The 14,675-nt window shown below is 37.4% G+C and overlaps 1 protein-coding gene across 1 annotated transcript in view; it reads right to left on the bottom strand.

Moving 5' to 3' along the window:
* Nucleotides 1–14,675, bottom strand: part of LOC117346534 (kinetochore-associated protein DSN1 homolog) — an 82,940-nt gene that overhangs the window by 34,210 nt on the left and 34,055 nt on the right. Inside the window, exon 6 of the mRNA XM_033916264.1 lies at nt 7,220–7,279. Within this exon, the coding sequence (XP_033772155.1) occupies nt 7,220–7,279 (60 nt within the window). The remainder of the gene's footprint in view (nt 1–7,219; nt 7,280–14,675) is intronic.

Here is a 14,675-nt window from a genome sequence, read left to right as displayed (position 1 = left end):
GCAGTAATTGATCCCATTATAATTTCAGATCATGCTGGTGTGTGGATTAATCTTCAAAATTATGATGTTGAAAACTTTGATTCAATTTGGAGATTTAATAATGATTTACTAGCGGATTCTAAATTTCTTGAGGATTTTAAAATAAAAATGCAAGAATTCTTTCAAATTAATGAATCAGATACTATTAATGCTGAGATCTTATGGGATGCTTTTAAAGCAACTATGAGAGGAAATATTATTTCATATTCAACATTTATTAATAAACAAAAAAAAAAACAATTTCTTGAGATGGGAAAGCAAATTAAATTATTAGAAAATAAATTAATTGAGAAATGGGAAAATAATACATTACAAGAATTATTAAAATTAAAAGTTAAATATAATGAGATTTCTTCTCAAATTGTGAGGAAAGACATTTTCAATAAACAAGTACAATATTATGGAAATTCAAATAAAGCGGGGAAATTATTAGCAAATTTTCTTAAAGTAAAGAAAAGAAAATCTAAGATTATTGCAATTAAAGATACACAAGGTAACACACATACCAACACAAAAGATATTATAACACAATTTCTTGATTTTTACAAAGAATTATACACTTCTAATTCTTATAAAAATAAAGAACAAAACGGATTAACCTTTTTAAATTCATTTATTGGACCTAATATTCCAGATCATATAAAAGGAAGTTTAGAAGAACCTATATCTTTAAAAGAGTTAGAAACAGCATTGAAGTCTCTTAGAGCTGGATCCGCTCCAGGTGGAGATGGATATACTGTTGAATTTTATAAATTTTTCCAAAATATCATATTACCACATTTGTTAAATTTGTATCAATATCAAATAAAGAATGAAAATATTTCTGGTACTATGGCAGAATCGATAATTATAGTCTTACCAAAACCAAACAAAGATCCTACTCTGGTTTCAAATTACAGGCCTATTTCATTATTGAATGTGGATAATAAATTAATGGCTAAAGTATTAGCATTAAGATTGGCAAAAGCTCTTCCTTTCATTATTGATGTACATCAAACAGGATTTATTGCTAAAAGACATTCATCAAATAATACTAGATTAGCATTCCATTCATTAAATTTAGCAAAAAATATAAATGATCCTGTTTTTTTAATATCTTTAGATGCAGAAAAAGCCTTTGATAGAGTGGAATGGAATTTTATATATCAAGCTTTACAATGGTTTGGTATAGGATCCGGTTTTATTAAAATGATTCAGACATTGTATAGCTCTCCTGGAGCAAGATTATATATTAACAATAATTTATCAAATAGATTTAACTTGCATAGGGGAGTTAGACAAGGATGCCCTCTGTCTCCTTTACTTTTTGATATTGTCCTAGAACCTCTATTAATTGCAATAAACAAAACTAAGGAGATAAAGGGAATATCATTTAACAGTTTTGAATTTAAATTATCTGCATATGCAGATGATATATTATTATATTTAAGAGAACCGGAAACTACTATTCCATGTATACTTAATTTAATAGAAAAATATGGTACTTTTTCTGGATATAAAATTAATTGGAACAAATCTGAAATTCTCCCAATTAATGTTCATTGTACCAAAAGAATATTTGATCCATATTCATTTATTTGGAAAGAAGATGGAATTAAATACTTAGGAATTATGATCAAAAATACAATTGAAGAAACAGTCAAAGAGAATGAAAAACTTTTATTAAAAAAAATAACAGAAATGTGTGAGCAATGGAATCCGTTACATCTTTCTTGGTGGGGAAGAATTCAAACAATTAAAATGATGGTATTGCCTGTGGTTTGTTACCAAATGAGTATGATTCCAATATTTTTTCAGGGGTCTTTTTATAAAAAACTTAACAATATTCTTACAAAATTTGTTTGGTGTGGGAAAAGACCAAGAATCGCTTTAGTATCATTACAAAAACCAATTATGGAAGGGGGGGTAAATTTTCCAAATTTTTATAGGTATCATCAAGCCTATATTTTAAGACAGGGTATGTATTGGATCCTCCCAGATCTTTTAGAAAATGTACCAGATTGGCTATATTTAGAATGGCGGCTCCTGTTCCCTTTATATCCAGAACAGTTAATAACTATAACAATGCCTAAAAGATACAAAGACCACAGAATTTTATTTGATACTTGGAAAACATTGAGATACATCAGTAATCTGTCACCAGAACCTATTGTTAAATCTCTAAATCAATCAATATGGGTAAACTCCAGGATCAGAATTGGCGGATTTAAAATCGTCTGGAAACAATGGATAAATGCAGGAATACGAACATTGAATGATGTTATTTCAGAAGGTTCACTGCTTAGTTTTTCACAATTGCAAAATAAATTTGGATTAAATAAAACACAATATTTTAAATGGATGCAGTTGAAGCAGGCCATTCAGGTAGGGTTCCCTGAATGGAAAAATCTTAATAATCAATATAGTCTACAGGTTCTATGTTTCCAGGCAGATTTTTTGGGTCACCAAGCCGCAAAATGGTACAAATTGATATACGGATTTTTAAATAAAAAAAAGAAAACAGGTCTTAGGGATATTTGGAGTATTGAGATTGGTCAGACAATTTCTGAATCTCAATGGCCACGATTCTGGTCCTGGAGATTAAGATCTACAAGGTCAGCATCTATGAATCAAACATGGTTGTTTTTATTACATAGAGTGTTCTGGACCCCAACGCGCCTGCAAAAGATAGATAGTACTAGATCTAATAGATGCTGGCATTGTAAATTGGAAGTAGGGACGTTAGATCATTTAATTTTTTTCTGTCCCTGTGTAAACGCATTTTGGAATTCAATTTGGCCCCAAATTAATAAGTTACTAGAAAATTATGTAGGACTCTCATATGACACCATATTATTTGGCACTGCAATGAGAACTAAGAGTCCAATTTCAGCAAATAATAACAAGCTATTATTAATATTGACAGGAGTCGCCATGCAACAAATTACTCAAAACTGGAAAGATTACACCAAATTAAATTATACGTTTTGGTGGAATTCTGTCTGTCATATTTATAAAATGGAAAAAATATTAGCGTTACAACAAGGGAATCTTCTTAATTTCAAGAAAATTTGGCAACCATTGACCAATTATTCTAATGATTAGATTTCTTAGCACATTGATAAAAATTTTATATGAATGGGGTGGGATTTGATTAATAATTGGAAACATGTTATATAAAAAGGGGATGGGAAATATATTCTTATGTTAATGTATAATCTTTATCATAATATATTTTAAAACATATGAAATATTAATGAAAGTATACTATATATGTAATAATTATTTATATTTACTATGATTCAAATGTTGTAAGAATGGAAAATCTATAAATAAAAATTCAAAAAAAAAAAAAAAAGAAATTGGAAAAAGTGAAACACTGCCACCTACTGGGCTTAACATTGGCAAATTTATGGTTTTTTTGTTTTTAAATTGAAATTTTACAAATACAAAAGTATAAGAATAAAACAAAACAATAAGCTGTAGATACCAAAATATACATAATAATATGCAAAATATAGCATAGCTAATATACAAAGTTAATATAAAGTTAATTAGGATTTACATGAGTCCTTACATATTCATCAAGAGGGGTCCAAATTTTTGTGAATCTGGCTATGTTCTTTTGTTGAATGTTATTTCCTCATACTTTCTGATGACACAAAGGTGATTCCACCATTTGTAAAAAATTAAGCCTAGAATTGTCTTTCCAAATGGAAACAATATGGTGGACAACTAAGGCAGAAAAATAGTATGAAATACCACTTGTACAGAACAATACACATCAGTATTCCATTAAAGTTTAAGGCTTACTATAAGGCTTACTACGCGGATCATCTCAGCTTGTGATTTAACTGCTGTGCGTAGGCTCCGTCTCTGAGGCCTTATAGTAAGCCTTAATCTTTAATGGGCTAACAATACTGATGTGTATTGTTCTGTACAAGTGGTGTTTCATACTATTTTTCTGTGCTTGTGATATATACCGCTGGGTTGTATGGTTTTAGGTTTCATACTAGGACAACTAAGGCAATCATGAAATCAAATATTTTTTTTATAAACAGTGGCATTGATATATCTGGATTAGAGGAACGCAATATGATTCATTTATATGACATGGGCAACTCATTAATATTCATGTTTAAAATTGAGCAGATTTTGGACCAAATGTCTGACCAGTAAACTTGTAAGGTAGGGAATTCAAATAAGAGGTGTATTAGAGTCCCAGGTTGCTGTTGGCATGACCAAAAGAGCTCTGAAGACACTTTAGCCATTTTAGCAGGGGTCCAGTAAGCTTTATGCATAATGAAAAATGTAGACTGACATATGGATGCCGACATAGTAGGTCTAGCTGAGAATGCCCAGAAGGATTTCCAATCTATTCCTCTTGGATTTTCATTTAGATTTGTTGCCCACATATTATCAAAGGGAATATCTTTTTCTCCCTCACACTCTTAAGATTTTATATTGTTTTGATGCTCTTTTGTTTCCTGATAAAAGGGCCTATAGTCTTTGAGAAATTAGTTAGACCAGAGTCCTTATACTTAGATAATAAAGACTTAAGTGGAACCAAGATCCTCTGCCATAAATTGGTATCTATACTGTGATAATCTAGAATATGTTCAAATTCACCTATAGAAATTAGTCCCCTATTGCTGGTAAGATGTGAGAGAGTCCAAATATCTTTTGATTGACATATTTTCGGCCGGAATTTGGATATCAGTAGAACTATTGAATCATAGAGGAACGTGCCTCCTCTCAAATAGTTCTTCCATTAATAGATCTATTGAATGTAGAAATGCTAATGGCAGTGGCTTTAAGTAATCTTAAAATTTATGTTTTTAAGTATGTTTATACAATGTATTCCTGGGAAGGAAGTTATGTGATTGACTGTGCCATTGTATTCTAACATATGTTAATTTAGCACAACGATGTCAGCTGAGGTATAAATGTTTAAAATTTGGAACTCTCCATCAGAGAGAAGGGAAAAAGGATAAAATGAATATTTCTCTCCCTAGACTTAAATGGCATTAGCAAACATTAATTTGATTGTTATACGACTTATGTCTGATTACTTGAAGTTCCAGAATGAAGATCTCCTCTCATTTAGAAAGGGAATTCATTCTAGAAATTCTCTGTCCCTCTTCAAAGTTTTCAGCCCAATGAACACTGGATATAGCTTTTGCCACCTTCAAAGAGCCTTAAGGGGGCTCCCACTGTTCTGTGATCAGCATAGTGATGCTCAAGTACACTGGATAAAAAGGAGGTCTGAATATTGGAGCGATTCATGACTGTACACTAAGTGGAAGGCTGTTCTTCCAGATTCAATTCTTTGACTGTACCAGTAACAAAATGGTGGACTGAAACATACTAAAATAGATAGCAAATAGAGGGATCATCATCTGGATCGAGAGCCGCAAAGGCATCCTTCCTTATGGAGCCAAAAATGGAATACAAGTCATCCAGGATGGAGAATGTTGCAAGAATGTCTGAGTTTGATTTAGAGCAACGAACAAACGGCATGGAATTGGAGCGCCAAGTCAGGCAATCTGGATTTGAGTAGACAGTGGAATGGGAATCCGAGTTACTGAACTCTGGTTGAGAAGACACTGTCTGGAAATACTGCGACATGCTTCCCATCTGTGTAGTACAGTCTGGGTCCATAAAATATGCTCTCCACATGAGCTGGACAAGTTCTGGGGAGAACTTATGTACAGGGGCACACTGACTGACTCCTGATATACCCCTGGTGTACCATTAGTGGGCTCCACATGCTCCATCTGCCTGCACTTCATGTCCTCGCCATTTTCAGGTACCGGGCAGAATTTTCTCCTCATATCTCTGACCCAGACAGTTCACCAGTCCTAGAAGGCACAGATGAGGCTAAGCCCAAAGCTCCAGCCCCCTCCTTGTATACACCAAGGCACATGGTACATAGATGCTCCTCTGCCAGCAATTTAGCACAATTAATATAAGGATTCATAACAATATATGCTGAGAAGTAAATTCCTAACAATTTTTGTAAAAAAAAAAACAACAAAAAAACCCGAAGGGTTTTGAGGCAGGAAAAAAAAAAGTTTATAATCCAAGATGGCCACCACCAGAAAAATCACACCCAAAAAATGGCCCATGGATGCTTAAATTTAAAAAAAACTAAAACTAAAAAATAGGGATTTAGAGGTGGGAAACTTCTTACCTGTCCTTGGAAATCCTCAAAAACAATTTTCCCCCAACCTCTCCCCTCCCGATTATCCTATAGGAAATAATGGGGTTGTGATCACAGCTGTGTGCAGTAACTGCCTATCAGCTTTTTCCTGCAGCTGAAGTGATTTTCTGCCTCATACTTCTCCAATCAGTCCAATCCACAAGATCTTCAGGCTGCAAGTCAAGACAGACCCCGGACAGAAACCTCTACCCCCATGGAACAAAAGGTGTAGGAAATACACAGCAGACCCCGATACCCCAAGGGTTCTTACTCAGGGCACCCTCAGCCTGCACCTAAGCCTCAGAGTGTCAGAAGGCAAGCTTGCTCCCAGGGGAACAGGCCCAGAGATCTGAAGTGGCACACAGTAGGCTGACCCCACAGGTCCACCCAAAGGTTTACCCTGTAAAACTGCAGTCTGGCTCTATGGAACCTGTGTACTTTCCCAGGCAGAAATTCTGTAAGGGGTCTCAGGGTACTGAAGCAACCAAAAAAGTCAAAACTTTTGCTAAAAATAATGGAAAAATAAGGAACATAAAGCGGAGCTGGTCAGAAACATCTCTGCACAGTTGCTTACAAACTGAAGGGGGGTTCTACACTGCTATGTGGGAGGTGCTGAAAGTTGTGAGTGGAGCTTCTGCAAGACCCTGCTTGTGAGATGGGACTGAACACTATTAGTACAGAATCCAGAGTGGATGTAATAGAATGAAACAATGTCAAAACACAGCATGATGATTCTGCAAATTGGCACTTTGCAAAATAAAGTAGCTTCAGCTACAGTGGCAAAATAATTCTCAGAATTTAAATTGGTTGGGCTGAGAACTTTTTAGCACCTCATATTCTTATTGGGCAGAATTATATATATCAAAGCTCGAAAAGGATACATATTGTGCTAGTTATATATGTTAATAGCGAACCAGGCACAAGACACATTGTACCAGTTAATTTGGTCACATGCTGTATCACAACCATATCAGTTAAAGATATCTAACACAAACCTACCTTGCTAAATAGTCATTTATTTGAGCTTTTGATGCTTCCATTTTGGGATCTGTTTCAACTCTAAAACAAGTAATTATAAACAAATATTACAATTCAAATTTGAACCTTAAGACTATTATTTTAGACACATTCATGTGTAAATAGTGGCATTACCATGTGTACCCTGCATACTGCAAGGGAAGATTAGATACTTACCATGATAATTTTTCTGTAAAAAGGGCATACAAGTCCTGACAATAGGTAATATTCCTTTACTCATGAGTTATTTGCATAAAGAATAAAATTTACATTCTTCAGCTCGTTTCCTTTTCCAGTTTGTACCAAAGCAATCAAACAGCAATAAAACAGAAATAAGGAGGGGGAATGGAGGAACTCCTTGTTAAAACATTTCTGTTCTGCTCTGTAAGACATAATTAACAAGGTTAAACACCGTAAACATATTTATTCATTCATTTTTCTATACTGTTCTCCCAGTAGAGCTCAGAATGGTTTACATGAATTTATTCAGGTACTCAAGCATTTTTCCCTATCTGTCCCTGCGGGCTCACAAACTATCTAATGCAGTGTTTTTCAACCGCTGGCTCACACTTGCATCAGGCTCAAGACAGTGTTCTTCAATCGCTAGTCCACAGTGCAATCAATGCGGCGTAATCTTCGGGCCGGCCCTCTCTTCCTCAGTGCTCCTATGCACATCCTGCGCCTGAACCAGAAACCTTCTCTCTAATGTCGCAACATCAGAGAGAAGGTTTACAGATGAGGTGCAGGACGCGTGCGAGGAGCCGCTGCCCGCAGCTTTGTCTACTGCATCAGTGAGGAAGAGGGAGCCGGCCCAAAGATAACACCGGGGGCAGCATAAAACGGTCAGGTGGGAGCAGGCCAGAAGGTAAAGCACAGCATGGAGGGATGGAGACAAAGGTAAGGGGAAAGATTTTACTTTTAAATTTAATGATTGAATTGTGTCAATTTTGAGAATTTACATCTGCTGTCTGTATTTTGCACTGTTCAGGAAGAAATGCATGCGTTTCTTTTTCTCTGGGGTTGTACTGCATGCAGAGTCTAGCATCTTAGAGTTTGTTTGTATATAGTAGAACTTTTAGTTTTTGGTCCCGTATTTGCATAGGGGTTATCTGTGTTCTGGTAGGAATGAATGTTGAGAAGCATACAGTGTGCTTTGTGTAGTTTAATTTTGTGGTTAACCATAATGTGTTGTTATTTTTTTTGTTTTTTTTTAATTTCTTTATTCATTTTTTCATATTACAACAAGAGTATCAGAAAAATACATAATGTGTTGTTAATAAGATTATATTGTGTGTATATATGAAAAATGAATGGAAAAAATGGTGTTACAATTAGTACTACTATGGGGGCGGGATCTGAAGCGGAGATTGGGTGGAGATGGGCGGAGTCTGGCCCACGACTTAGCCCAGTGTTCTTCAATCGCTGGTCCGTGGACTGGTGCTGGTCCACAAAATAATTCTTTTATTTCCATTGTTCCATAGGTGTCAAAAGTTGAAGAACACTGATCTAATGTACCTGGGGCAATGGGGGGATTAAGTGACTTGTCCAGGGTCACAAGGAGTAGCATGGGTTTGAACCCACAACACCAGAGTGTTATATAGCTTTAACCACTGTGCCACACTCTCCCCTCAGAATGAAAAGCAACCACCCATCAAAATGCAACTAGCAATAAACGTTTGAAGTTTTTTAGAGTCTTAATTACTGCTTTATGCTTCTCTTATTTTTGCATAGATCTGACTGACAAGAGAAAATTGTCAGCCTAGTATTGCTAGCAGTTAGCAGTTTTGATTGGCCTAACCAACATCAGAGGGCTATGGGACATTATATCAATCTGACTCTGGAATGTTGATGTAGATAGATCCTAAATGCTCCTGCACAGAATACATACATTAAGCATCCAGCCAGACTGAATTGTTTATCAAGAATATATGCTACTTGAATGGAACAAAGAAGCCAGAGACTAATTCCATCTACCATTCCTGCAAATGTCACATTTTCCTTATCAATTAAACTAACCATTGTTTCAGTTTACAGTTGTCTGATAGAGATTTGGGACAGTGATCCACTACACTGGCCATAAGGTCATCCAAGCCCTTGCCAGAAAGCATTGGCCTCTTAAAAGGTAATCTGCTTAGGAGTAGCTCTTGAGGCTGACTTGCCCATCCACTGCTTAATCCAGAGCATCTGGCAGGCAGAAACAGTGAAAGCCGATAGCTTGTTCATGACTCTGTCATTGAGCATCAACCACATAATCTACTCTTTCCATAATCAAATGGGAACAGGCGTCCTCCAGCTCCAAAGGACTATATCACAACCTGGAATGACAAGTCCATGCCATGAAAGAGGTAGCCACTGCCACTTTGATACCCAAAGCTAGTGCTTCAAACTGTCTTTTAAGGACTCCGTCTACTTTGTGATCCTGTGTGTCCTACAGCATCACCCCTCTCTCCCTAGGACCTTAGCCACCTCCACGTGTTTGCATTCTGCACCCTCAATGACATTTCTTCCCTGTAGGCCCCACCCTGGAGGACTCAAGGGAGGTTCAGCCCAAAGCTTGCAACCCTTCCTCCCATGCCCCACAGCACACTGTTTCTCGTCTGACAAAACTGCGCAAAAAAGGCATGAACCAGGGGCAGACTGGCCTGGGGAATCCATTGTAGATGATACCTGGGCAAAATTAGAGGTTTTGAGGCAGAAAGCAGCTTTTGAAAAAAAGAATTGATTTTTTTTTCTTTTAAATTCTTTATTCATTTTAACACTTACAATAAGTGAAACAGTATATAACAGTGTTCTTCAACCTTTTTACACCTATGGACCGGCAGAAATAAAATAATTATTTTGTGGACCGGCAAACTACTAAGACTGAAATTTTTTTTTTTTTTAAAACCCATTTCCACCCCGTCTCCGCGAGCTCGGTCCCCACAAACCATCTGATCCCATCCGCACAAGCCTCGGTTATGATTTTATATTGAATGTATTTTATTAAAGTATAAAAAGAAACAATATTCTGTACAATTGTCATTTTATAAATACAAATATACAGAACAAGGACCAATAAAACCCCTGTCTCCCCCTCCCCTTCACATATCAAGAAAACTGAATAAGCCAAATTATTACAAAATGCTACACAGAAATATCATGCTAACAGAATACTGCAGTCACACATGACAGGAATAGTGTTAGGAGGTGCAACTAGGGCAACTGCCTCCTGGTCAAAGAGAGCCCTAAGCCAGCTGGAAGCTAAAGAAGCCCTGCCTGGGCTTTGCAGTCCCCAGTCATATCTCTAACAGGATATATAGTTCAAATCTGATATATTCTAATGACAAAATAGAAATAAAATTATTTTTTCTACCTTTATTGTCTGCCTATTTTGTTCATGTTTATCCCAGTTTCTGATTTCTTCTGTCTTTTCTTAAATTTTCTTTCCAAGGTCTTCAGTTTATCTGCCACTTCTATCCCTTCCTGTTTTCTACCTATTACTCCAATATCCAGAACCTCCTTTTTCTTGTTACGGCATCAACCCCATGTCTAGCATCTCCCACCTACTCAGTCAAGTCTGCTTTTTTCCTCCACCCTACAAACTCCATGTCCAGCATCTTCCTGTGTTCTTTTTTCTTCCTGTTGCTGAGCCAGCCAGCCAACCCACCATCTTCCCCATCCCATTCCAGTACCTCCCCTCTTTTCCCCATCTTAATCCAGCAGATACCTTCCATCATCCTACTCCCTCCATTCCTTATTCAGCATCTTCTCCTTATCTCCCTATTCCCCCTTCACCATGTCCAGCATATCCCTTCTGTCTCCCTACTCCCTCTACCCACGCTCAACATCTTACTTCTGTCTTCATACTTCATGCTCGTGTTCAGCATTTTCCATGTCTCTCTGCCCTCTGCAAGGTCCAGCATCTGTCTTTGTGTCCCTATTCTTCCAACTCCCACCTAGTTCTAATAACTATCCTCTCCCAAGAGAATCCACCATCTCCCTTCTGTCACACCAACACCTCCCATGGGTCTACCATCCCACAACACGTATATCACATTTTTCCCTCTCTTCATAATCCAGCATCTCTTATTCCCTCCCTTGGCTGCTGGCCCTGATCCACTCTTCCAGCACTCGATTGCTTTCAGCCCTGCCTTTGACCCTGGTCCTGCTAAACTGGGCAGGACTCTCCATGCCCTGGCATCTCTTCCTGCCTCCCTCCCTCTCTCTCCTCCATGTCCTGGCATAGAGCATATTCAATTCCTGTAGCACTAGACTCTGAAACCAATTGAACATGAAGATGTGGTAATAGGGTAATTTGGAATGACTTATAAAATTCTACAGTGAAACCATCACTACCTGGAGCGGATCCAACTCTAAGAGACTTCAACGTTGTTTGTAATTCTTTTAGCAATACAGGCTCCTCAAGACTTCTTTTTATATGTTCGGGAATTTCGGTCCCTTGATTAATTTTAAAAATTCTAAACTTTCTAATTCCTTATTTGAATAAGGCCCGGAAGCTTTATAAAAGTTCAAGAATTGTTTTAAAATAGATTCAATTTGAGAATGGGGATCCCCTTTCTCATCTTTGACTTCAACAATTTTAACTTTTCTTTGAGATAATTTGCCAATAATCTTCCCGCCTTATTTGAGTTTCCATAATACAAGGCCTGCTGAGAAAACAAATCTTTCCTGATCAACTGTGAAGAAATCTCATTGAACTTACATTTAGCTTTTAATAGGGCCTACAGAGTAACTTGTTCCCATTTTTCAGCCAATTTTAGCTCTAAAACTTTAATTTCTTGTTCCAATTTGGAAAATTATCTTTTTAACTGTTTCCTAATATATGCTGAATATGAAATAATTTGCCCCTTCATGGTAGCCTTAAAAACCTCCCACAAGGTTTCTAAGGAGATTTCCTCAGAGGCATTAATTTGGAAATATTCATTCATTTTCAATTGAAATTCTTCAAAAACATTTTGCTCTGTGAACAGTGTATGAAATCTCCACATAGGTCTACTATAATCTTGTTCAGCAAATCTAAATTCAATCCAAACTCTACCATGATCTGACAAAATAATTGGATATATAATGGCTTTTGATACTTGCTGCACTAATTGATCCGAAACAAAAATATAATCTATTTGTGAAAATGATTTATGAACATGGGAGCAAAAGGAAAATTCCCTATCATTAAAATGAAGGATCTGCCATATATCTTTTCAAATCACAAGATTGTACAAAATTCTCTAATCCTAATGATTTCATAATCTTACTAGGTTTTTATCCATCAATGGATCCATAACAGCATTAAAATCCCCTGCCACTACTAAATTAGAAGCAGCCAGTGGTAGTTTCAATTGTTGCAGAGTTTTGAAAAATTCAATTTGATTCAAATTAGGGGCATATACATTGAATAGCGCCAGAGTATTATTTCCCAAGCTCATATCCACATGTAACCATCTTCCTAATGGATCCGCAGTACTTAATTTAAAACACAGCTGAACATTTTTTATGCACCAGGATTGCTACCCCAGCTTCTTTCCTATAGCAGGGGCAACCCCCCCCCCATGCTTTACCCCCCCCTCTAATTTCCTTGATTCTGCGGCCGATAAGTGTGTTTCTTGGAGATAGCATATATCCGCATTCTGTTTCATGAAATAAAGCATTTTCTTTCTTTTAATTGGATGATAGAAACATAGAAAAAAGAGGCAGAAAAGGGCTATAGCCCACCAAGTCTGCCCATTCCAAGTATCCCCCCCCCTGAATTTACTCCCTTAAAGATCCCACGTGAGTATCCCATTTTCTCTTAAAATCCGTCACGCTGCTGGCCTTTATCACCTGGAGTGGGAGTCTGTTCCAATGATCCACCACTCTTTTGGTGAAGAAGTACTTCCTGGAGTCGCCATGAAACTTCCCTCCCCTGATTTTCAGCGGATGCCCTCTGGTGGTCGAGGTTCCCATGAGCCAGAAGATATCATCTTCTGACTCGATGCGTCCCGTGATGTACTTATATGTTGTTTCAATCATATCTCCCCGTTCTCTTCTTTCCTCAAGTGAGTACAGCCGCAATTTATTTAGTCTTTCTTCATACGTGAGATCCTTGAGCCCCAAGACCATCCTGGTGGCCGTTCGCTGAACCGACTCGATCCTCAGCACGTCCTTTCGGTAGTGTTGTCTCCAAAACTGAACACAGTACTCTAAAGTGAGGCCTCACCATGGCTCTGTACAACGGCATCATAACTTCAGGTTTCCTGCTGATGAAACCTCTGCGGATACACCCCATCATTTGTCTTGCCCTGGAGGAAGCCTTCTCCACTTGATTGGCAACCTTCATGTCCTCGCTAATGATCACTCCTAGATCGCGTTCCGCCGTGGTCCTAACCAAGGTCTCACCATTTAGTACATAAGTTCTACGCGGGTTTCTCTTACCCAGGTGCATTATCTTGCATTTTTTAGCATTGAAGCCTAGCTGCCAAGTAGTTGACCATTGTTCCAGCAGCAGTAGGTCGTGTGTCATATTATCAGGTAATAAGCATCTGCCTACTATGTTGCAAAGTTTGGCGTTGTCGGCGAACAGTGATACCCTTCCTCTAAGTCCTTGCGTCATATCTCTTATGAATAAGTTGAATAGAATCGGGCCCAGGACCGAGCCCTGCGGCACTCCACTGATCACGTCCGATGCTTCGGATGGGGTACCGTTCACCACCACTTTCTGAAGTCTACTGCTCAGCCAATCCCCAACCCATGTAGTTAAGAGTGTCTCCTAATCCTATCGATTTCAGCTTGTTCAGTAATCTTCGATGAGGGACGCTATCAAATGCTTTACTGAAGTTCAAATATACCACGTCCAGTGACTCTCCAGCGTCCAGTTGTCTAGTAACCCAGTCAAAAAAGCTAATCAGATTAGATTGGCAGGATCTACCCTGGGTGAACCCGTGTTGGTGTGGATCACGCAGTTTTTCTTCGTCTAAGATTGTGTCAATATTCTGTTTGATCAGTGTTTCCATGAGTTTACACACTATAGACGTGAGACTCACTGATTGAGGCCATTAACATTTAACTAAAAAAAATGTAAATCCATTAGAATATTTTAATAAAAAGGAACCACAAGAGATACTACAATATCAACCAATGTCTCAGTAAATTTATATTTCCCCTGCACATGCAGATCCTAATTTTAAAAAAAAAACAAAACCCTCCCCTCAAATAATATGACTGCCTTGGAGCACAAATAGGATTAGCAATCACAATACACACTCCCCCAGGCCACTGTACCTCTTCCTTCCCAAATCCAAACCTCCAAAGAAATAATCTCATAATTTAATTTAACAATGTGAATAATTCCCTCACCACCAACACAATTAAGAATAAAACAACCCTCCATCCATTCTTAAAATATTTTCCAAAAACTTTTATCTACATTCTCACCACATTAAGTAAAATATTCCTTTACTAATTT

Source organism: Geotrypetes seraphini, chromosome 12 (genome assembly GCF_902459505.1).
Source record: "Geotrypetes seraphini chromosome 12, aGeoSer1.1, whole genome shotgun sequence".
In the NCBI taxonomy this organism is placed as follows: Eukaryota; Metazoa; Chordata; class Amphibia; order Gymnophiona; family Dermophiidae; genus Geotrypetes; species Geotrypetes seraphini.
Note: the sequence above shows the minus strand (reverse complement) of the source record. Positions and strands in the feature narration are given on the sequence as shown.